The sequence below is a fragment of the Microtus pennsylvanicus genome, chromosome 10 (genome assembly GCF_037038515.1).
Source record: "Microtus pennsylvanicus isolate mMicPen1 chromosome 10, mMicPen1.hap1, whole genome shotgun sequence".
Lineage (NCBI taxonomy): Eukaryota > Metazoa > Chordata > Mammalia > Rodentia > Cricetidae > Microtus > Microtus pennsylvanicus.
The window spans coordinates 106,543,559-106,568,161 of NC_134588.1; the positions used below are offsets into that span (position 1 = coordinate 106,543,559).

General features: G+C 39.9%; 1 protein-coding gene across 1 annotated transcript in view; it reads left to right on the forward strand.

Moving 5' to 3' along the window:
* Ush2a (usherin) overlaps nucleotides 1-24,603 on the forward strand; it is a 663,496-nt gene that overhangs the window by 46,810 nt on the left and 592,083 nt on the right. The window contains 2 exon segments of the mRNA XM_075987373.1: nucleotides 10,445-10,577; nucleotides 15,390-15,477. Coding sequence (XP_075843488.1) covers nucleotides 10,445-10,577; nucleotides 15,390-15,477 — 221 coding nt within the window.

Below are 24,603 nucleotides of genomic sequence, written 5' to 3' on the forward strand. Positions count from 1 at the left end.
GACTCCCATAGGTAGGATGGGAGGCAAAAACAGGACAAGTCTTGGATGCTCAGGGGCCTTGTCTCTAACAAGATGAAAGGCAAAAACAGACAATGCATGTTGTCCACTGACTTCCATATTCACACCACAACACAGACACACATACACAGAAAGATTAAAAAACAAAATGAAAGATACAGAAAGAGAGGGAAGGGAGGGATGAAGGGGGAAATAAGGAAGGGAGTAAAGCAAGGCTGGGCACAAAGGAAGGGAAGGAATGAGGAGAGAAGAGAAACTTAGCAAGGATCTAGGGGGTCTAGTCTAGAAATTTCAGGCTTTGATAGGGTAGCGTGCTAGTTAGGCCTTTCCCCCCACTTGACAAAAGCGAGTGCTATTTGAGGCATATCAGTTGAGAAAATGCCACTAACTAGTTGCCTATAGGCAAGCCTGTAGGACATTTTCTTATCTATTAATAAATGTCGCATGGTGTCCACTGTGAATGTGCCAACCTTAGGCTGGTGAACTTGGCTATATATAAGAAACAGTCTGAAGAAGCCATGGTGGAAGCAACATAGTAAGCAGCGTCCCTCCACAGCCTCTTTTTCTCTTTCTGCTTCCAGGTTCCTGAGCTCCCTCCTTAATTTCCCTTCAAGATAGACTGTAAGAAGAAATAAACCCTTTCTTTATGAATTGGCTATTAGTCATGATGTTTAGCATAGTAATGGAAAAAGAACTAATTTGGTAGTGTTTGGAAGGTCTTTGCTAAATGAGTATTTGAAGAAATACCTGAAAAAGTAGTTGAATGGCACAGGAATGTCCTAGCTAGAGGTGAGGAGCAGAGGCAGGACAGCTGGCTTGTGAATGCCTTTGTAAATTTGTTTTGTGGTTGCTTGCTCAGAGTGTCAGAAAACCCTTGTTTCTAGATACCACATATCAGCAAAGGGAGCTGCAATTTCTTGGAGAAATAGCTGACTTTAGAACTAAGGTGGGAAAGTAAGGCCATGGAAACAGACATGGATAACCGTTTTATGTGAGAAAGCAAGAACATACATGATGTGAGGACCTAGAATCCAGTGGGGAATGTCAGTATGACACACAATTCAGGGCCTCTACTGAGCAAACACTGGAACCCATGGACATGGATTATGTATTGAGGTCAGGTCTGGTGGTAAGGTCTGTCATGCCAGTTACTTAAGAGGCTGAGACAGGGAGATTATAAATTTGCAGTCAGCTTGAACAACTTAATGCTACCCTATTATAAAATATGAAGAAGAAGGAGAAATGAAGACAGAGCTCTGGAGTAAATTACTTGTCCACTGTGTATTTGACCCTGGGTTCAAACTAGAGCACCACCAACATCACACTGAGAGTGTGGAGGTTTGAATCCAAAGGACCCCCATAGACTCATATATTTGAATGCTCAGTCATCAGGGGAAGGATTAGAAGGATTAGGAGGTGTGGCTTTGGAGTAGGTGTGGTCTTATTGGAGGAAGTGTATGCCTTCCTCCACAGGCTTGTGGATCACAGTGTAGCTCTCACAGCTGTTCCTGTGCCATGCTTGTCATCATGCTCTCTGTTGTCATGGCAATGGATTGACCTCCTGAAGCTGTAGGCAAGCCCCCAACTAAATGCCTTGCTTTATAGGAGTTGTCATGGTCATGGTGTCTCTTCGCATCAATAGAATGGTTCCTAAGTCAGAGGGTAATGTACTATATCTGACTAAGAATAGATTTAAAAGTTTATGAAGATGAATACAAATTTACACCTTGATGTGTTTGAAGGGGAGACTGATCATATACTCTGTGTATTCACCAAATGCTTATTGTAGCAGGGAGAACTAATTTTGCAGTAGAGAAGCTGAGGAGAGGGTTCACTAATACAAAAGTGAGAAACAATTCTGTTAGTATGGAAGCAGCAGAAGCAAGGCTTCCTTCACACTATAGGAAGACCAGTGTGTCATAAAGACACACATGAGTACACACACACTCATGTGTACACCGTGGGGCTCAAATGGAGAAGCTACCACCTTCCATGATGTGGCAACTGTGAACCTCGTGGATAGGTCAAGGAACTTGTCCTGCTCAAAGAAAGACCAAGACCATAGCAGCTGAGCCTACCTTTTATTATGGACTGGGTTTGTTCCTATAATGGATGTTTTAGAGAAACTAGCAACCTCCCTAAAGAAAACAAACAAACAAACAAATAACCAAAACAAGAAAGCAAACTTTGAAGGTAATATTTTAGAGATGTGACTGCCGGTGTTCTTATTTTGATGGTTCTGTTTTGCTTTTATTGGAACAATACAGACTACAGGATCCAGGAGAGATGTGTCAAATGTTTAATTTCAAATTAATCAGAAAAATATTGTATTTTGATAATTTTCCTGTAATTTTGAACAAACATCATATTTTTATAAAGCAGTATAAGAGACAGGCTGCTAGTTAGATTGAGTCACCAATGAAGAGACACCAGAGAGGAAGAGCGGAGAACTCATCAGAAGAAAGTGTCTAGTATGGGGGAGGTAAGGAGAGAGATGGGTTTTTAGAGGAGGCTTCCAGAATGGTGTCCCTATATTATCCTTGGCCCTAAGTACCCTGTTCATGTTTATCACTCTACATTTACTGCCTTTCATGGATATGTTTTTCAACTCCTGTTTCCGCTGCAGGAGGAGAAGATCCTGAAGCAGACTCCAGTGGCTTGAATTCCCCTTATGTACATTAATTTAGCAGATCACGATGAGTTTATTAAATATTCAAGCAGAAGCAGGACCACTTTCAAATCAGCCACTGGTTAGTGATAGAGTAAGCATAGACTGTTCAAAACAGCCCACTGCCAATGTAACTGCACACACATGTGGAGGTGTTAGCCCCTGTGGGAAGATACCTGTGGTCAGAGTCCTCACTCCGTAGAGCTAGAGAGGAAAGATTATCTAAGGCTATTCTTTCCACATGGTGACTGGTCTTAAGCGGCAGATTAAAACTGGCTGTTTCAAACCGTCCCTGGGACCAGCTTGAATGGCTTTGTTTATTGTTGCTTTCAATTCTCTGTGACTGATTTTTGTTTTCTTTAGCATGAGAACGGTGGCAAGATTAATTTGGGTGGCTGTAAAGATACAGGAATGGATGAATACACATGCTATTTTTAGAGCAATGCCTGCAATATATACTACTTTTAAATAAATGGTATCGTCAGTGTTACCCACATTTATAATGCTGACATTTATAAGTACTTGACAAAGGACTTTAAATGGTATGATATCTGATATATATATGCTTTTAATAATCCTAATGATTCAGGCAAATATCCATAAGGAACCAACTTGATCACAACACAGACACTACCTTGTTCTCGAGCCAGTGAGATGCCCTTATCCATAAACTAGAAACTAGCTGATGATGAAAGTTAGAGAAAAAATCCAATAAAACGAGTTAGAAAAACTCACTCAGGTTTAAAATGGCAAGCAGTTGGGGTGGGATTTCATGTGCTCTTAGAGAGGGGATGTAACATACGTGAGATATTTAAAAATAACTTTATGGAGTTTTGGGGAAAAATTGTCTTATGCTTAAGAAATACAGGCGGTATTGTGGAATCTTTTATGTAAATCTTTTTTTTCCCACTTAGAAATAGATGTATCTATTTTAGGGCAATTTCTATTTCAGAAAGCCTCAGACTGGCTTTTCCTCCATCGAGTTGTTTTTAATTCTGGTTCATGCCACGGTGGTTTGCTTTCCGATTGAATTTCTTAACACTCAAAATGGCTTTCAGTGTGTTTGTATAATCCATTATCTTTTGAAGGTGAATTTCAATTTAGGCTGTGTTGCCAAACACTTCATGTTAGATCTGTTGAAAAGGTGTTACTCTAGGGCTCAGTAGCTCTGCTCCTGCAGGAGGACCTGGGTTAAATTCCCAGCTTCCACATGGAGCCTCACAATTGTCTGTAACTCCAGTTCCAGGGGATCTGACTCTCTTCTGACCTCGAGGGCACTAGGCACACAAGTGATGCACGTGCTTGCAGAAAAGCCACATTCATACTCACACAATAAAATAAATAAATCTTTTAAAAGGTGGTTTTGAAAATTCTTCAGATGGTTTGACTTGAGGAGACAAGTTGAGTTAAGGAAAGTGGTCTTTTAGGGAGGCTTGCAACATTTTCTAAGTAAATGCCCAAATGCATGCTGTATGCTTATACACAAACCCTTTAAGGGACCTTCCCACAGGAATTCCTTCAAAAGACAGTGTTGCATTGACCACATTAAAATTCAGTATTTAAGTTCAAAGAAGCTGATGTCATTTATAGGGATCAATACATCACCTAATATGTTAAAAGTATTGTTATCACACATAGTCTGCTGAAAGAGTGGTATGTGGGTGGCATTTCTTGCATATCTGTCTTGTATTCCAGATGATTTTATTGTGCTTTGCTTCTGTTGTCTGAGGTTTCTGTCCTGCTTGGTTCCTGCAGTCATTAAGTCCCAAAGAAATCACACAGAGGTCTATATTAGTTATAAACTGATTGGCCTAGTAGCTCAGCCTTCTTATTAACTCTAATAACTTACATTAGCCCATTATTCTTGTCTATGTTAGCCACGTGGCTTGGTACCTTATTCAGCGAGGCAGTCACATCTTGCGTCTTCTGTGTCTGGATCATGACTATGGACTGTGTCTTCTTTCCAGAATTCTCCTGTTCTCATTGCCCCACCTCTACTTCCTGCCTGGTTGCCCTGTCTATGCTTCCTGCCTGGCTACTGGCCAATCAACGTTAATTTTAAATATAATTGACAGAATACAGACCATTGTCCCCCAGCATGCCTTTAGTAATTACTCACAAATATGTGAATTTCTTTTTTTAAAAAAGAAGTTTTTGAACATATATTCATGTATATGTTGTTTTGTCTATATGTTTAGTGTTGTAGAATAGAATGATTAAGTATGTAAAGATGTATGACATTTGTCTTACAGAATAATTGTTTAACTATGTAAAGATATGTTACTATTTCACTTTGCCTGCCTAAGGTACCTGATTGGTCTAATATAAATCTGAACAGCTAATAACTAGGCAGAGGAGGGATAGGAGGGATAGCTCCAAATTAAACATAGCTCTCAACCAGGCCTATAGGGCATAAAGCTTGTCTCTCTCAACCCAAGCAGGGTGGAGTTAGCCACCAGCACAAAGCTGAGCAGTGAGTTTAAGGTTTGGCTCACAAAGTCAGAGAATGTTACAGGTGCATAGTAAAACAGGTCCAGACAGAAGAAACCTGTAAATAGTTTTCAGTGTGTTTAAGTGTTTAAGGAAGAAAAAATGGATACATACAGTCATAAGAAAAATAGTTTAAAAATAATAAAGTCTTTAAAGAGAGAGTAAAGTAATAGAAAGTAAAAAGCCACATAAAACTAGGAAAGGCACAGGTAGTCTGAACACTGTATGGTGTTGTGTTGACTTAAAACTTTTTTTTGAATTTTCAAGACAGGGTTTCTCTGTAGCTTTTGGTTCCCGTCCTGGAACTAGCTCTTGTAGACCAGGCTGGCCTCGAACTCACAGAGATCCGCTTGCCTCTGCCTCCCGAGTGCTGGGATTAAAGGCGTGTGCCACCACTGCCCAGCTGACTTTGAAATTTTTGAATGCTTATGACAGCTGTTGAGAGACATGGAATTGTAAAAGAAACTCCTGAATTAAACCAGCCTTGATACTTTAGAGATGTCTTAACTTTAAAATGAAAGTCAGAAAATGTATTGCATAGGGGGAGAGGTTGTGATTTTATTTCCACAGGAAACGAAAGGTTGTGGATTCCTTCAAGGTTAAAAGAGATCCTGTTTGATCAGAGGAGACATCCTGAAAATCTTGGCTACAGACTTAAAGAAATAAACCAAGTAAAACTATAAGGCATGTGATATATATTCTGATCCCTCTGCATAGGAACAGTTCTGAGACTGGACAACAAATGTTACAACTAGTTTTCCCAGGACTTGACCATTATCTCAATTTTCTCAGGGTTCCCTGGGATGCTGTCACCCCCCAGAGAGCAGGAAGTACTTTATGGAACACAATGCCCACATTCCCAACTGAGGTCCACAACTCTGCAGTATGATTGATTTGTTTTGGTTTTCGGTAATGTTTCCTGTCTACTGCAAAGGGAAGTTTCCTTGAGGAAGACTGAGGATAACACTTATTAGTGGTAATAAGGACAGTTAGAAGACATCCTTAGAGATTATGCTTGTTGTAGGTTCTCCTCTAAGATCCATGACTTCACTAGCCCTGGGTGGTAGTTAGGTTTCCAGTCCCAGGCATGGTCCCCCTCCGGTTGAGTGAGTACTTAGTCTAGTTAGAGAACTGTGGTTACTGGTAGAGAATGCGTGCCACTAATACACGCTTAATGAGTATTCTACCATGCTGGTCATTGTTGTGGTTTGTAAATATAGTAAGATGCTGTTAGTTGTTTCTCTCCTTGGAAAGCTTGCATGGCACATTCTGGTTCTATGATATGAGGCCCCAGGAAGAAGATATTCATGTCAGATTCAGTTTGGGTCTCCTATGTCCCAGGTCCAAAGTGCATGGTGTTTTCAGTAATAGAGACCTACCTTCTACTTACAGGAGGTAGCCAAGGGTAATACAAAGAACCTGTAATGTTTGGGAGTCCTTCAACAACCCTGACCAACTCAAAAGAAGTCTTCTCATGCCTGCTTTGTTGTTTGGTTCTTTTGTTGTTGTTGTTAGATAATCTAGGCTGTTGTTTGGTGCATTGTTAGCCCAGATGGAAAAAAATTATTTAAAGTATATATTTACATATAAACTTATATGTATTATAAGGGTTTTGAGAGATATACCACATAGTCCAGGCTGGCCTTCACCATGTGGCAATCCTTCTGCCTTAGCATCACAGATGCTGGGATTTGGGTATATACCACTCTGCATTCTTTTTGTGTCATTTGAAATATACTCCTTACTAACCAGGCATGAGGACCAGAGGAAAGTCCCTATGACTTATTGATGTTTTCATGAATGCCCTCTTTCACGCAAGTGGATGAGTCCAGCCTCTCACGGGGGCACAAAGTTGAACAGCAGTGGTTAAAATAGAATGAGGAATAAGGAATGGAATAAGGGCTTGAGAAAGGTGCATGCTTATTTCTATGTGCTTGTGGACCTCTTAAGGGGGTTGGTTTAAAGCCCTCTGTAAATGCTGCTGGATTAGCCAATCCACTCCCCTAGAGCACATCAGCTTACATGCACAGGCAGCTCTCATCTGCCCAGGCCAGAGAATGAGGGCTGTATGAGGTTCATTTTGTAGGAGGCTTTCTCTTCACAAATCAGAAAATCCACCATACACATTTCTATCCCCCTTCATAACTGGCCAGGGGAAGCATTGGGATGAGCTATTACATAAAGGCCACTATTGTCTTCACAATGTCTGTATGATGATGCCCCGGATCAGAATTCTAAAATAGTTTGGTTGATCTTGTAACATAAAACATGGTTCAGAAAACCAAAGATTTAATCTTATTTGTAGAAAGATGGTTGACTGGGAGGGGTTGGCATGGGGAGAGCAGCTTGGGACCATCATGAATCATTCTAAAAGTGCCAGGCAAGTGAAGGCATCTTCTGGAATTCACTCTGACTGACGCTGAATTCTTCTACTAAGCAAATATGTGATGAGTTGATAAAAAAAAAAAGAGGAAAGAGATGAAGGTCCTGGACACCGACGACAGATAGAATACAGAAAATCAAAAGCGCACTTTCTATCTGACTCAAAATAAAGGTACCCTTAAACTTGTAAAAGACAACATTTTTATTTGAATGATATGACAGAGCTGTCACCGGAGTGCTACCTGCTATAAAGAAAGCACAAGAATTATCACCTTTATTAGAGCAGTGGCACCAGGCTTCAGCCATACATTTCTAACTTCTGTCCCTCTGCAGAGACAATTTTCTTTTCTTAAATAAACTGTCATGCTCCTGTTAATATATTGTTGACTCTCTCAAGCCCCGAGAATACTGCTGATATAAACCATGTATATGTTAGATTGGTAATAGTATCTTTAGTGTAACTGACGAGAACAAATGTGTTTCCCTCATGGCTGTGCTAATGTGATAAAGGAAAATTGGCTGTTCATCAGTTTTTGGGCTGGGTAAAGACAGTAGAGATGGAACCACGTTCTTTTTTTATGCATTAATACCACCGGGAACTTTTCGCGAGTTATATTTCATGTAGCCTGCATGTTGTGCGAAGGCGCTGTAAAACATGAGATAATGCTACAAATAACAAACTGGAAGAGCCTGTATCTTTCATAATGATAACAGTCAAACACCAAATAATAGTAGCAGGCAGAGAAAAATGGGATGCAAGGGAAATAAAAAAAAAGGTGCGTTCCTACTATTCAGTAGAGAGAAATAGACACGGGCTCATGAGGACTGGGTATGACTTTAGGTCAATTTCAGCTTTGTTTGAAATGGAGTCTCTTACAACCTCAGGTCAGTATATTTCAGAGAGACCTCATTAAAATTAAATTGGCTAGAAGGAAGAGTATCGATGTTGCGTAGCTTTTTTTTTTTTTTTTTAAGAAATACATATTACCGAGTACTTGTGGCATTGACCCCTAGGTTCTTGAGTTTGCTTTTTGAGTAGGAGATTCTGGGAAAAGATTCCTAAAGCAAATAATTCACATAATAGTGTAAAGGCTTTGCTTTACTTCATTTTTTTCAAATCCCTTTCAGTAGAGATATGGTTGAAATAGTTTGGGAAGGAAAACTGGTCAGGGAGGTGGAGTTTTAGGGGAGGGAATAAGGTGGCCTTGATCAAAATACATTATCTGCATGTATGAAAATCTTTAACACTAAAAAATAAATAGATAATGCATATGTACACAGAGATTCGCAGTCAATTTTCGACCCATGGCAGACTCACGGCAATGTGAGCCCAGTAAAGACACTGTCCCTGCGCCCTGATCTCACGTGTGTGTTGGACATGGTATTTTTTACTGCTGAAGTCCTACACCAGACTAGCGTATATGGTTTATCAATGAACCTAGAGTGGTCCTAACTCTAACTTCGTTATCTTTCAAACTTCATGCTGGAATAACATTCCCATGGTTACACTTCATTAAAGTGTTAATGTCAACCTTTTAATTGTCTAATAGTAAGTGCCCATCTTCTTCCCCCCTCTGTCAGCCTGTCTCTTCTTCGGTCCTTTCTCTTTCCATTGGAGTTGGTTTAATGGTTTGAATGCCTTTTGCAGTCAGAAGCACTTCAACAGAAAGACTATGTGTAGGTATTATCATTGGTGGCTGAATAGCTGCTTGCTTATTCTGAATTAGTGTGTAACCATCAAAGACTGTATATAACCACAGCCTATGAGGTGTTGACGCAGAATGATGACTGATGGATGGTGATTAAGATATCACTAGACCTGGATGGAGGGGCAGGACCTTGGACTTTCCACAGGGCAGGGAACCCTGACTGCTCTTTGGACTGGAGAGGGAGGGGTAGAGGAGTAGGGGAAGGGGAGAAGGGCGGGAGGAGGGGGAGGGAAATGGGAGGCTGGGAGGAGGCGGAAACTTTTTTTCTCAATAAAAAATTTTTTAAAAAAAGAAAAAATCAATCAAACTCTAAAGGATATGCTAAATAAATAGAAAGGGATGATAAAGACCCCTAGAAATAAAAAAAAAGATATCACATCATACAATAATTTTGTGATTCTATGTTCCACTAGTCATCAACTTGTGACCAGAGGGTCTTATCTGGCTGATCACTTGACTTTGGGGTTCATGTTCACTGGCACTCAGTCAGGGTATATTGTCAATGGCTCCTTTGCTAGAGCTATGTTAAAGCTGAGGATGTAGAGCGGACTATTTAGCCACCACACCAAATGCTTTAAGTTGCAATATTCTCCAGGAATGTATTGGAAAAGTTGACTCTCCTGGGACGTAGATAACTGTTAGATTGTTTGGCTGATCAGAATAGAATGTGACTGGCAAATTTTTATGTAATTTTATAATGGGAAAGTGTATTCAAAAATTATCAGCTAGACTCCTGTACCCAAAGAAACGAGTGTTTATGGTAAGCATTTCGCACTAGTAATGTGGGTGATATTCACACACACACATATGTATATTTGGCATATTTCGGTTCAAATATCATTCTACCTTTGAATTAATTTATTTTCAAGTATGACCACGATGGCATTAGCATTTAAAAACATATTCCAGGGTATCCATGGGGTTTGCATGGTGCTGTCCAATGAATACCCTGGTATATATCATCATAGCATAAAAATTTTGCTGTATAGTTTCATATCTGGGCTTGTAACATGCAGAGATGATATTGTTTTGCTATGAAAATGTTTCCAATATTTCAACTTGCAGGAAGCTAAGAAAGAGTAAAATGATTTGAAAAAAAAAAGACAAAAAGGCTACTGGCATGCTGTTAGTACCACGTAAAAGTTTACGCACTTGAAGATGGTGATAATTCTTACAGGCACATCACACTGAAATCAGCTTCTTTGTGAATGGTTTGGATGAGAACAATACAGCATTTGACACAAGAACTCTGCGTGGTTCAATTACAGACTCTGCCTCCAGCGCAGTACAAATAGGACAGAACTTAAATGGTAAGATTTTGTCATTAGAATTCTATTATTTTTGGCCAATTATAGGTCCTGGCTTTAAATAGTAAACAAGTCTTCATGATATATTTAGATGTATTCCATTCCCAGGGACACTAAAATAAATATCCACCAATGCATCATCATTTAGGAGAATGGAAATTTAGCCTTTGATGCCAGCTGCCTGGGATCAGAGCTTCAGCACTGTGGTTCCTTCTGGGGGACAGCTATTCGACACCTCTCTCCTGGTTGCAGCTGGCACACCTGCCCAGTCTCTTCTTGCCACCACACCGTTCCACTTTGCCTTTAGCTGGTCTCCTCTGTGTGGTTTTCATTTATTTCACTGGAAGTACAGTTGTCATCAGATTTAAATCCATCTCACTCAGGGTACGTTCCATATCAAGATCCTGAATTCCACCCGCAAAGATATTTCTTCTAGGAAGGCCACAGCTAAAGACTCCACATGAACATATATATTGGGGGAGACTTTAAAATGAAAGTTTTTTCTACTCTTATCTCTTTGCAAAACAAGATCCGGTTGTATGGTTCAGTCAGGAAGTCACTCACCTGGTACACAGTACAGGGATCTGAGGATCGATACCACAAACCACATTAAAGAAATAATCTATGCTTGGTGTCCCGAGTCTGAATTCCCAACCCAGAATAACAGCTAGGTAAATAAAACTTACTGGCCAACTTGTCTGGCTGACTCAATGGACTGGATACAGGAGCAATAAGAGACCCTGCCTCAAAAAGTAAGGTGGAGAGTTAGGAGGACACCAGATGTCAAACTTCAGCATTCGCCTGCAAGCATGCATAGTGTAAGTCCATTCACCAGATCTATATTCACATACAATAAAAGAACAACGTATAATATTTATTTTGTTTTTGACTCACTGAATTTTAATAAGGTTGTTGCTAAATGAGAGCCATAACACATTTTCTAGAAACCGAGGCATATGAACAACATGGGCTCTGTGCTATTTCTATTTCCCACATTTATTGAAAAATATAGATTAAATGATGGCTCACACTATAAAGTGAGAAGAGTAAAAACCCAAATGAAATTTGTCTTGAAATACCCAACACTGTTGCCCTCAAAACACTTGAATTTTAAATTGGAGAATTATGTAACTCAGGCTTATTATTAAAAAATCCAAATGACAGGGAATTCTGTAAAGTAGGAAGTTTGTTACACATTTCCACCCCCAGAGACATTAATTGAACTTTTCATACTCTCCTAGATTTTTTTTAATCCACACTGAGGTTTATGGTTACAAATATAATTCTTTCCCCAAAGGGAAATTCTAACACATATGCTTTCACTAAGCCCTCTAAAAATAGATCCATCCCCTCCAAATGTTTAAGACCCATACTTTCTGTCAATATCCTTTTCCATTGCATCAGGCTGCTTCATTTATGGGGTCTATGTCGCATGCCACTTTATAACTGCAACACACTTCTTTTTTTTTATTGAGAAAAAACAATTTCCGCCTCCTCCCAGCCTCCCACTCCTCCCCCCCCCAACTCCTCTTCCCATTCCCTCACTCCTCTCCCTCTCCCCCCCCCTCCTCTCCCCCTCCCTCTCAAGTCTGAAGAGCAGTCAGGGTTCCCTGCCCTGTGGAAAGTCCAAAGTCCTCCCCCCTCCATCCTGGTCTAGGAAGGTGAACATCCAAACTGGCTAGGCTCCCACACAGCCAAAACATGAAGTAGGATCAAAACCCAGTGCCATTGTCCTTGGCTTCTCAGCAGCCCTCATTGTCCGCCATATTCAGAGAGTCCGGTTTTATCCCCTGCTTTTTCAGTCTCAGTCCAGCTGGCCTTGGTGAGCTCCCAATAGATCAGCCCCACTGTCTCCGTGGGTGGGTGCGCCCCTCTTGGTCCTGACTTCCTTGCTCATCTTCTCCCTCCTTCTGTTCCTCATTGGGACTTTGGGAGCTCAGTCCAGTACTCCAGTGTGGGTCTCTGTCTCTATCTCCATCCATCGCCAGATGAAGGTTCTATGGTGATATGCAAAATATTCATCAGTATGGCTATAGGATAGGATCATTTCATGTTCCCTATCTTCAGCTGCCCCAGGACCTAACTGGGGACCTCGCCTTGGGCACCTGGAAGCCCCTCTAGGTCCAAGTCTCTTCCCAAATGGGGCACTGATCTGAACAGAGAATTCTCAACAGAAGAACTTCAAATGGCCAAAAGACACTTAAGGTCATGCTCAACCTCCTTAGCGATCAGGGAAATGCAAATCAAAACAACTTTGAGATATCATCTTACACCTGTCAGATTGGCTAAAATCAAAAACACCAATGATTGCCTCTGTTGGAGAGGTTGTGGAGGAAGGGGTTCCCTCATCCATTGCTGGTGGGAATGCAAACTTGTGCAACCACTTTGGAAAGCAGTGTTTCGGTTTCTCAGGAAATTCGGGATCAACCTACCCCTGGACCCAGCAATACCACTCTTGGGAATATACCCAAGAGATGCCCGATCATATGACAAGGGCATTTGTTCAACTATGTTCATAGCAGCATTATTTGTAATAGCCAGAACCTGGAAACAACCTAGATGTCCTTCAATGGAAGAATGGATGAAGAAAGTGTGGAATATATACACATTAGAGTACTACTCAGCGGTAAAAAAACAATGAATTCTCAAATTTTGCATGCAAATGGATGGAAATAGAAAATACTATCCTGAGTGAGGTAACCCAGACCCAAAAAGATGAACATGGGATGTACTCACTCATAATTGGTTTCTAGCCATAAATAAAGGTCAGTGAGTCTATAATTGGATACCCTAAAGAAGCTAAATAAGAAGGTGAAACCAAAGAAAAACATATAGCTATCCTCCTGGTTAGGGGAAGTAGACAAGATTGCCAGGCAAAAAATCGGGATCTTAAGGGTGGGGTGGGAGGGGGGTAAGGGGAGATGGGGAGAAAAAAGTGAGAAGGATAGGATGGGGAGAACTTGGGGCAACGGGATGATTGGGATAAAGGAAGGTTGGATAGGGGAGCAGGGATGCAACACACTTCTTAAACAAGAAAATATGTAATAAGATTTCATATAATTTCAAATGTTTCCAAATTATCAGAAAGCCATTTGATGGAAAACAATATATTAGTACATATATATCAATATCCAGATTTTCATCTGACATATGTATACACCAATTCATATGCATATATTGTATATGCATGTATATATTTGAATAATTATCTGATTATATAGTTCCTTGATAATCTCTACTCTAGTGCTAATCTCCCTAGAGGCAAACTGAATCTCAGCAGTTACTGAGCAGGTAAAGCTGCTAATACCTCATGGTTATACCAACTTTAAGATGCTGTTGCTGCTGCTGCTGCTGGTGATGGTGGTATCTTACAATGTCTTTATAAGGCTCAATGAGGCAATGCTATATAAAGTATTAGTATTACCAATTCTCAAGCATCCTGCATACAGCAGCTGCCTAGTACAAGTTCTTAATTGTCAAATGAGTAAATACAATTCAAACCACCACGTATAGCATATACTAAATTATTTTAGTAAATAAAGCTATCGTTAATGTTGCTACAATTATTTTCTCAGATAAATCCTTGGAAGTTGAAGGGCTGGGTTGAAGTATATGGCTGTTTTATATTTTAATGCGCAGCATAAAGGTGGCTCTAATGCATAGCAACAGAAAGTTGTGAATACCTAACTGAAAGGGTATTGTTGCCTTACACACTTGTGTGTGTGCATGTACATTTGTGTATGTGTGTGTGTGTTTCATACTCCTAAGGATTCTAAGTTAAAAAACACTGGTGGGTGTTGATACAGAGTGTGTCAGTCTTTGCCGAGGTTGACTCCTTGACTGTTTTCATTTCATTTGTAGACTCCTTATTTATGTTATGTATCCAAACTTATCCATATTTACTTGTAAAATTCATTAATATGCCTAAGGATATTACGCTGGATGTTTTCTCTGGTTTTTAGACAGCCTGCCAACTTGTTTTAAGCATGAACCTATCCTTTGAGTATTCTTATTCATGTCAAAACATGTATACAAGATAGAATATAAGTATTAGGGGTATGACTTGATAATGTGTTGGCTTGAAGATTTATTTTTACTATTTAAAATGTGTGTGTCGGGGGGTGAGTATGTGTACTTGAGTGCGGGTGCTCACAGAGTCAAAAAAGGGCATCAGATCGCTAGAAACTGGAGTTAATTAATGGGTGGTTGTGAGAAGTCGAATATGGGAATTGAACTTGAGTCCTCTGGAAGAGCCTAACCACTGTAAATCAATGAATCATCTCTCCAGCCCCTACTTGGAGAATTTTCACAACTGTATGCACCTGTCTAGCTCTCATGTGAAAACATGTATAGAATATTTCCATTGTCTCAAAGATCACTCCTTGGTACTAGGGTTTTGTGCACTGCATGAATGTCGGTACAGAATAGTTCAGGAGAGATTCCTGCCACTACCAATGGCTGTTCTCTGTTCCTGAAGAATTATGCAATATGCAGTGGGTGCTCTTAATTTCATGTCGCTCGGGGCTGTCTCTGTCAGATGTACCGTATGTGTGTAGCATCACTGCTAGCTTCAGAAAACACTTCTAAGTAGCTTCTAAATAGTAACACCCAGTATTGAGACACACGTACACCCTCACCAACTCCATTGCCCGGATACTGCCAAATGGCCTGTGGTGCATTTTCTGATGATTAATGACACTGGGAAGTTTTCATGCACCTTGTTTGCCTTGTAAATATGCTTTTCTATGAAGCACACACTCAGGATGAATTTTTGGGGCCAAATTTTGATTGGGTACTTTGTCTTTTTCTTTGTAGAATTTCTTTGCTGTTTTGAATGTGAGTCTGACGAATCCACGATACAGCTTATAGTTACCTTTTCTTCAAGGGTAAACTCTGACAAACAGTATCACCCCATTTTTGGTAAAATATAATTTACAGATCCTTCTTTCATAGTTGACACGTTTTGTGTTTTATTAATATACTTGACTCACTTTGAAGTCTTGAAGAATATATTCTCCTATATTTTATTCTGGAAGCTTTATTATTTTATATCTTTAACTCAGGTCTGTGTTCAAGCCTCCTCTTGTCCCACCTAAATAGTTAAAGTAAAATTCTTTTTAGCCATTTGATCATCTCTACTACTCCACAATAGCCCCTCTGTAATAAGCAAAAATTCTGTGTTAAGATTGATTGGTTTTCTGAATTCTGTCATCTGTTCCCATGACCCATACACACTTGGCTCAAAATGCTTAGTCTCCGTTTTTATGGTTTGAATTTTTATGCCTTTTTGGGTAAGTTTCCCAACGTTTCTTTTCTGTCATGATTGTATTGCTGTTCATTTAAACATCAACAGTTGCTTTTCAGTTTTTGCTTAAACTTCACTGAAATCAAAATCACTAAGTGGAGGCTGGAGATATGGCTCATGATTAAGAGTGCTTCCTGATTTTCCATAGGATGTGGATTCATTCCCACACCCACAAGAGATGATTCACTGCCGCCTGTCTGCAGCTTCAGGAGATCCTATAGCCTCCTCTGCCTTCTACAGGCACCCACACACATGGGACTTACACTCACACACACATGTGGCTTACACACACATGGGACTTACACCACACATGTATGATTTACACCCATACACATGCATACATAAAGAAAAATAAAAGCAAAGCCTTAAATCATCATGTCAGTTCAGAGAGACTGGAGATGAAAATACCATCAAGTACTCTAACCCATGGCAGTCATAATTTCTTCATCTCAGCACAGGTTTGTTTTCCTTAGAGAAAATTTTTATTTATTAAGCTTATTTCCACTTGTATATTTGAATTTATTTGTAGTTGCTATTTTAAAAGAAAAGCTTTAGGTTTATAGAAAAGCCAAACTGAGCGTATGGAGTTCCCGTTTACTCTGCCTCCCTTATTTATATGCCGGTTACCATCTCCACTGCACTGTTTTTGATTTTAAAATTTTTATCTGCTTTTGTGGACTGATTCCAAACACTTTAAAAACAATGACTAAATTTCTGAGGTTTTGTTTTCAACAATCAAGAATGAATCCAAAACAGTTTTACTCCATTGATCAAAAACTTTGGTCTTGTTCAGTTTCTGATTTTTAACGTATTGTGTTTAATTCATGATATATGAGACTTTTAGATGAACTATATGAGATCATATAGATTTAGATTATATTGCTTATGATATATTGAAAGAGTGCTAGATGGCAACCAGAGTTTGGTGTGGCAGGGCAGGACATAGTCCACACATGAAAGTAGAAAGAGCCCATGTTTGCTGTGAGAGTAGGCTATGCAACTGTGTTTGAGGCTAGCATCGGCTGTGGTGTGGGGGCTGCGAAATCTTCCCTAAACTGTTCCTGACAAATCCAGTAGTTTCAATTATTAGCATCTTTGATTATGTATTGTGTTCCTGTGAAACAATGAGTTGGGTTGGTGAAAATGGTTATTATAGAGAATAGTAAGCCTCATTAGTGCTAACTGCTTGTACGTGACAGGGCCCATCCACAGGAGCATGAGGAAACTACTGGCGGCCTCCCTCCACCCAAAGAAATGTGACCTCCCCATCCCTCAGCAGCAACTGCTATTGAGTCCTCAGTTAGGGGTGAGGCGTCATGGAGCTCTCTATTGTCTGCTGGAAATGTTCCCTCTCGTTGATCCTTTAGGAGTCTCCTGTGGGTGACCACATCCTCTGAGAGCATGTGTGGAGTAGCCATGCTGTGTCCAGAGGCAGCCTGTATACCATGCCCTCATTACCTGCCTCTTACGTTCCTTCTGCCTTCTCTTCCAAGATGCTCTGTAAGCACTTGGGAAGAAAGTATTGATAACAGTGAGCAGTTATAATGGCTCATTCTTCACATTTTTGAGCAGTTAGGAGTCTGCATTAACTATTACTTTCTGGAAACTTCTATAACCATGACTGAAAGCAGCCCTAATCTATGATATAAACAAAAACATTTAGGAAGAACTTTGACGACAAGATGTATCAGCAAGACATCAATAGATTCTCTACCAAAGAGAGCCATGCCTTCCTTAGCCAGGGATCTGATAAGATCAGGCATGAATTCCCTTCTGTGGAGCAGGCTCAAATCTAATCAAGAGGGCAGCTTGTTATCCCTATGAAGTTAGGAGAAAGGTGTGAAGTGTGTTGGGTAGGGTAGAGGAGAGCTGGGGGGAGTGGCTGGACAGTGGAGATGCTTAAGTTACATTGTATACATACACAAATAAAAAGAATATCACTGCAGTTTGTAAATAGTCTTAGATCAAGCTAAACTAATGAAAAAGTAAATCAAGGAGTTTGTGTTTTTAGAAACTTGGCTTCAATAATTAGCTTATTGAAAAAAAGCTCAGTATTCTACACACACGAAGTTTTAATAACACATTTAAGTCTTGTGAGCCTTATTTAGGTATTTAACCCTCAGTAATGTTTCTAAGTCTTTCCTCAGTAAGCGCTGCTAAGAGTGTTTGTTAGCACTGTAAATTTGTCTGTTTTGTATGGTGGGGCTAAAATGCCTTGACTCTGTTCTACTCCAGTGCACTAAATGCTGAACTGAAGCTTCAAAAGGCCATTGTAATCTGAAAATGATATTTATTTTTAGACTCTGTGAAAAGGATTTTTCACCTATGATTATAACACAAGAAATGGAAAATGATTTCTCACAAATATCTTTTTTTTATTACATTTTACACTCATATTATGGGTATTTAGGAGCTGCGAGGAGGAAAGGATGCTTTTAATTCCCAGCCTTGCTCCGTCAGCCTACAGGTATGGCGGCACCTACTGTATCTCTTCTCTAATTAGAGGTGGCGTGTAGGCCGGCTCATTACTCCTGCCTAATGAGCCAGGCTCCCTGCCACCTCTCTAATCAGAAAAGAGATAGGTGCAGAATGTTCCTATGGAAGTTCTATAAGTCACTATATTTCTCTGGCTTGTAGCATTTTAATCAAGAAATTAAGTCACTGTCCACCACAGTTGTGTCCATATTCAAGATGGCTTTGTTTGTTCTGCGGGGCGGCTGCGCAAGATGTCTCCACCATCTAAAGCGAGGTGCTGTTGACTGTCCCACAGCACCAGGCTGACAGTCTCTGCTTTCTAGGGACTGCCTCAGATACAGGCCTGGCCAGTGGGTTCTATAGCATGTGTGGTGAGGCCCATAGTATGTCCAGTGGGCCCTATAGACTGTCAAGTGGGGCCTCTACCATGTCAGTGGGGCCTACAGTGATTTATTAGTGGTTTATCAGATTCTCAGTTTCCTACTGAGATAAGGAACATCTCACTATGTATTTAAGTAGACAATTCTTTTTTGTTGTTGTTGTTTATTTTTTGTTTTTTTTCGAGACATGGTTTTTCTATAGCTTTTGAGCCTGTTCTGGAACTAGCTCTTGTAGACCAGGTTGTCCTCAAGCTCACAGAGATCCTCCTGCCTCTGCCTCCCAAGTGCTGGGATTAAAGGTATGCACCACCACTGCCTGGCTAAGTGGACAATTCTTTGTCCAGAAGATTATTGGCCATTAAGGTATCATTGATCATTTGTTGAGTATGTATAAAAGCAAATGCCAGGAAAGAAAATACTGATGGCCCCAAATGAACCGCAGTGGCTTTTACATCTGTATCTACTGCCTTGGGTGCTTCTGAGTGCATCTGAATGTTCTGGACTTGAGATTGAGTGCAGCTTAACCTTTTCATAGTTTTATGATTTTAACGTCAGCTAAGGCAGGAAATCCCCTTTCTTTTATTTATCCTATGTTTATGCTAATTTTCAAAAAACTTTGAGAATTACATTAAAAAATGAAGGGAAAAGTATATGAGTTCCTGAGTGAATGAAGACAGGTAAATGGTTTGGAAAAGATAGGAGCATGAGACAGCTCGGCTGATGAACTGCTTGCTGTGCAAAGCCCGAGGACCTGCGTGATAATCAGAATCCAAATCAAAGAGGCCAGCAGTGCAGGGTGTGCTTTTAACTCCAGCGTTGGTAAGAGAGGCAGGAAGACAGGATTGCCATAGACTATTGACCAGCCCTGGGTCATGGAAATACCACACACAAACCAACAAAAAGCTCAAGATGGTCAGAGATTGAGGAATGACAGCAGGGCCATTCCTCGGCATCCAAATGAATGTACTTACATGAACAAGCATGTGTGTGTTCACACATATGAAAGGCCATCCCTTGGCAGCCAAATGAATGCCCTTCCATGAACCAACATGTGTGTGTTCACACATGCAAAAAGAAAGAAAGATACATAGGCATATAGGAGGTCCGAGTTAAACTCAAAATTGGTTGTAGTTCATCCCATGAGAGTTGTCGAACTAGACTTTTAGAACAAATAGTTATAAAATAAGAAGATATGAAGTATATGACTCAGGGCCATGCTACATAAGAACTACTGATTAAGATTCAATGGAGAATGTGTAGTCATGAGCTAGTAGAGTAAGTCAAGGCAAATATTTTATAATCTTGTAATTTGAGACCCACTGGCATGATTATATGTCAACAAACATGAAAGTATTGAGATATCTGACTAATTAACTAGGAATTTAAAATTTATTCAATGTTTATCATTTTGTTGTTTGTCAAAGAATGAAAGGGGAAAAATCGAGATTATACTATTGTGGGAAAGAATTGGGTAACTTGGCAAACTACCAAAAATCAAACTGTGGATGCTACTTAATCAGAAAAATATCATTTTGGGGGCATTAAGAATTAGACAGTAGTTTGAATCTGTTCTCAAAATGTTCACTGTAGAGTTCATCAAGCAGAGTTGGACTAGCTATAGCATTCAAACGGAAGTTGATTAAACAAATACCACCTGTCTTATAGTGGAAAAGTGAAGAGAAGCATGAGGAAAGAAACATATTCTGTGTATCATCATGCAAGGGCTTCATGTCATGCAAGAGCTGTGAGTTTTGTCCCTCGAGAGAGGCAGGCGTGTATGGAATAACCTCTAGCCCACACATCACTGAATCACAGATATTTAAATGTCTAGACAGACATTTGCCAGAGTATATTCAAAAGCTAACAGTGTTCCTCTCTGAGTAGAATTTAAGTGACCAACACTCACATTACTTAATTGGGCTGGTGACAATTATTGTCAGTAAACTCTACTGTACATATTAAAAGTGTTTTACAATACTGGGTGAGAATTAGAAATGTAAGCACTTCATGGAGTATGTTCTATAAATGTAATTGGATTTTGGTTCTTAGAGACCTGATTTTCATTCATCGTATAGGACGTGGTCTTGGGACTTTTACATATTAACATTTCATGGAGGGCATGTGATGTTTGGAAAACAGTGCTGCTCCCCTGTAACAAAATATGATTTCTTAAATAATTAATTATGAGGTATGAGGTCTAGAATCAGACAGACTGGGGTTGACCCCCATCCCTGGCTCTCAAATTCTGAGAAGGAGGAGGCTGAGCATTGTCATGGAGTTAGATAGTTCTTGGCTGCATGACAAGTGTGAACCAGAAAGCAGAGGGTAAGGGGAAGAGGAGGGAGAGAAGGATGGGAAGCAACAGAGAGACAGAGAAGAGATACAGCAACAGAGAGCGACTATGGCAGGATGTAACACTAGAAAAGGAATTCTAAAGGATGGCCTTTATAAGGATAGTTGAGTTCCAAGAAAGCAGAGGAAAAACAACCAAATAGAATTAAGACAATAGATTAATGAACACGATCAATGAGATGGAGTCTGAAGAAAACCACAAGAATCATTAAAGTTTAGTCAGTAAAATTTTAACAAACCTTGAGTAAAAAGCCTTAGGTCAGGTTTGGGGCTTGAAGATTGTAAGGTTGATGATCTGGAATGCTGGGATGCATTAGGGAGGAACAGATCTTCAGAGGTGGGGGAGGGGGTTGAATATGATCAAAATACCTTATATAAAATTCTGAAAGAATTGCCAAACCTTAACAGTCTCCAATTCAAACTCTACCATATACAATCCTCATATTTTTCTTTTCCTTTCAGGTGTGTGTGTATGTGTGTGTGTGTGTGTGTGTGTGTGTGTGTGTGTGTGTGTGTATGTGTGTGTGTGTGTGTGGTGTGTACACGTACATGAGCACAGAGTCATGCATATACACCTGTATGCGTGAATGTCATGGTTGGAGGTCATCCTTAGTTGTCATTTCTCAACTGCTGTGGTCCTGTAGTTTTGAGATAGGGACCCGGGAGTAGACTGGAAGGTGCTGGCTGACTATCAAACCCAAGAGATCTACCTCTCTCTACCTCCTAGGCAGATCACTAGGCCTGGGGGTTTTGTTTGTTTGTTTGCTTTTTGCTGTTTTGTTTGGTTGGTCTTTGGTTTTTTTTCGAGATAACATTTCTCTGTGTAGCCCTGGCTGTCCTGGAACTCAGTCTGCAGACCAGGCTGGCCTGGAATTCACAGAAATCCACCTTCCTCTGGCTGTTGAGTGCTGGAATTAAAGGCATGTGCCATCCCGACCTGGTTTGCCATGCCTAGTGTTTTATGGTCATGGGGATCAAACACAGGTTCCCCTATTTGTCTGACATTCTGTAGACTGAGCCATCTCCCTAGCTCCTGGATTTGTTTTCAATGAGCTTCCTTTAGGTGCCTCACTGAACTGGTAGGGACCCAGTTACCAGGAAAATGGGAGGATACATGGGTCTGGCTTGCAGGGAAAAGGAAATATAGGAACTTAGGCTTCCTAAAGCAGTAAGCTTTCATGTGACCTTCCAAGATAGCTTCCCATCACGGCACTATACTTATGCCTCTTATTTTAGGAACACAGAACTCTTTTCACGTTATAGAAGTCTGCGCAGCCCTGAGGTTAGACTGAATCAGACCGCCTTGCTGTTGCCTGTCTGATTTTCCTGACTGTATCTCCCGTCTCTTGTCCCTGCCAACCCCTCTCACCTGGTGGGATGGCTAAGTCATGTCTCCTTCTTGACTGATGTGTTTTTTCCTTGACTCTTCTTTCTAATAGCAGCGTCTCTGGTATTGTCCAAGTTTCAGTCCATACTTCAATTTTCCAGTCACAGCTAAGAAGCAATTTTCTGTCTGGGTTCAACTCTAGCTGTGTAACACCTGGAAGTACTGGCTGCCTCTGCTCTGCCATCTTGGCCCTCCCTGAGCCAGCCACCCCTTCATGTATATGCGTCTTGTTTCAGAAATTCTTTTATATCCTGCCATAATAAGTATCAGCTGTTGGGTTGTTTCCCATGAAGTTAATTTCTGTGCTGTGTGTGCGATAGAGATTGAATTTGAAGTGATTTTATCGGAGCATATTTGTCCCTTTGATTTTTGTTGAATATCCATGAATTTCTTCCTGATTGTAAAGTCACCTTGATCTGCCACTCTGGTTTTATGACTGTGTACTTTCTGTTTCTTTCAGAGGTCAAATTAATCAACTTCTTGTCAAAAAGGGGTACATTTGATTGTGTGTTGATGTCTCAGAGTGTGTTCTTGTTCTGATCTTTCTTCCCAGCCTTCAAACAATAATTATTAGATATTGTTTCCCCAAATGCATTACAGGATCCCATTTCATGACAATTATCTAATGAGAATTTCATTAGATTTTAATTAAAATTATACTGACATATATGAAGGACTTATATTGCTATTATCTTGAATATCTGCTTCTTTCATCATGGTACATGGTTCTATTTGAATTTCTGTTTCTTAAAAGACTTATTTTTATGTTTAATTCTTTCTCTCTCTCTCTCTCTCTCTCTCTCTCTCTCTCTCTCTCTCTCTCTCTGTTTGTGTGTGTGTGTGTGTGTGTGTGTGTGTGTGTGTGTGTGTGAGTGTGTGTGTGCGTGTATCTATTTGTGTCTGGTGCCTCTGCATGTGTGTCTGTGCGTGCCTGCACATGTGGGTATAGTGCCTTTGGAAGAAAGAGTTGAATCTCCTGGAGCTGGAGTTATAGGCTATTGGAGTCACCCAACATGGATGCTGGGGTCAGACCTGGGCTTCTTGTAAAATCGGCCCATGCTCTTAACCTCTGAGCCACCAACTGCTCCCTACCCCCAGTTAGGTATTCTTTGGTGTGCTTTTGTTAAGTGGCTACATAAAAGCTATTCCTATGTTTTGTTTATCCATACATGCCTTAATGCCTTAATATTTTAGTGCTTTTGTAAATAGCATCTTTGCTGGCACTCTTCTTGGTTTTTGTTTATATAAAGATATGGGTTTTTGTATATAATTCTTATTGCCATTATCATTTTATAGCTTTAATTAATTCTAATATTTTGATTCTAAAGTTATTTGGATTTTCTATTTAGAAAACTGTGTAATTTACAAATAATACATTTGCTACATTTTATTTCCCTTATCTTTTGACTTTTTATGATTGTAGACTATAGATTTTTAAATTTAAATATTTTAGAAAAGGTCTCATTCTGTAACCAAGGCTGACCTAGAATTTATTGTGCAAGCCAGGTGGGACATAAATTCATAGCAATATTCCTGCCTCTACCTCCCCAGTTCCAGGGTCATACTGTGAGCCATCACACCCAGCTGAGGCGTCATGTGGCAATACTGACAAGAGTCAGTCAAGCAGGTATCTTCAGTCTGCTGTTTGCGTAATGGAAAGTCTTCAAATTTCCCCCTAAAATAAAACCATCTTGGTGTCTCCTTAAGGATTTTGTGTTTGTTGCTAGTTTCTTAGGCTTTTGTATTTATATATGAAACTTCAAAGGAAAATGATCTAATGTGTTAATGTCTGATATTTTGTTTATGGTTACATTGAGAATTGGTCTGTAGTTTGTTTTAATAGAAAGAGTTTATGTATTTAAGAGCATTCCTGGATCTAACTTATGACCTATTTGACCAAGGGAATTACCTTTGTAAGGAATTGTTTCTTCATCTACAGACTGAGAGTAACAACAATGTCTTACGAGAGTATACCAGGAGGATTAAAATTATTGCTGTCATTAATATCAGTACATAGTGAAAATAATAACATTAATGAAATGCTTAACATTAATGAACGATCTAGTATGGGTTCTAAGATCATTGATGGGCACCCATTTATTCTGCTATTTCTCCTTTTTCTTTCTTGAT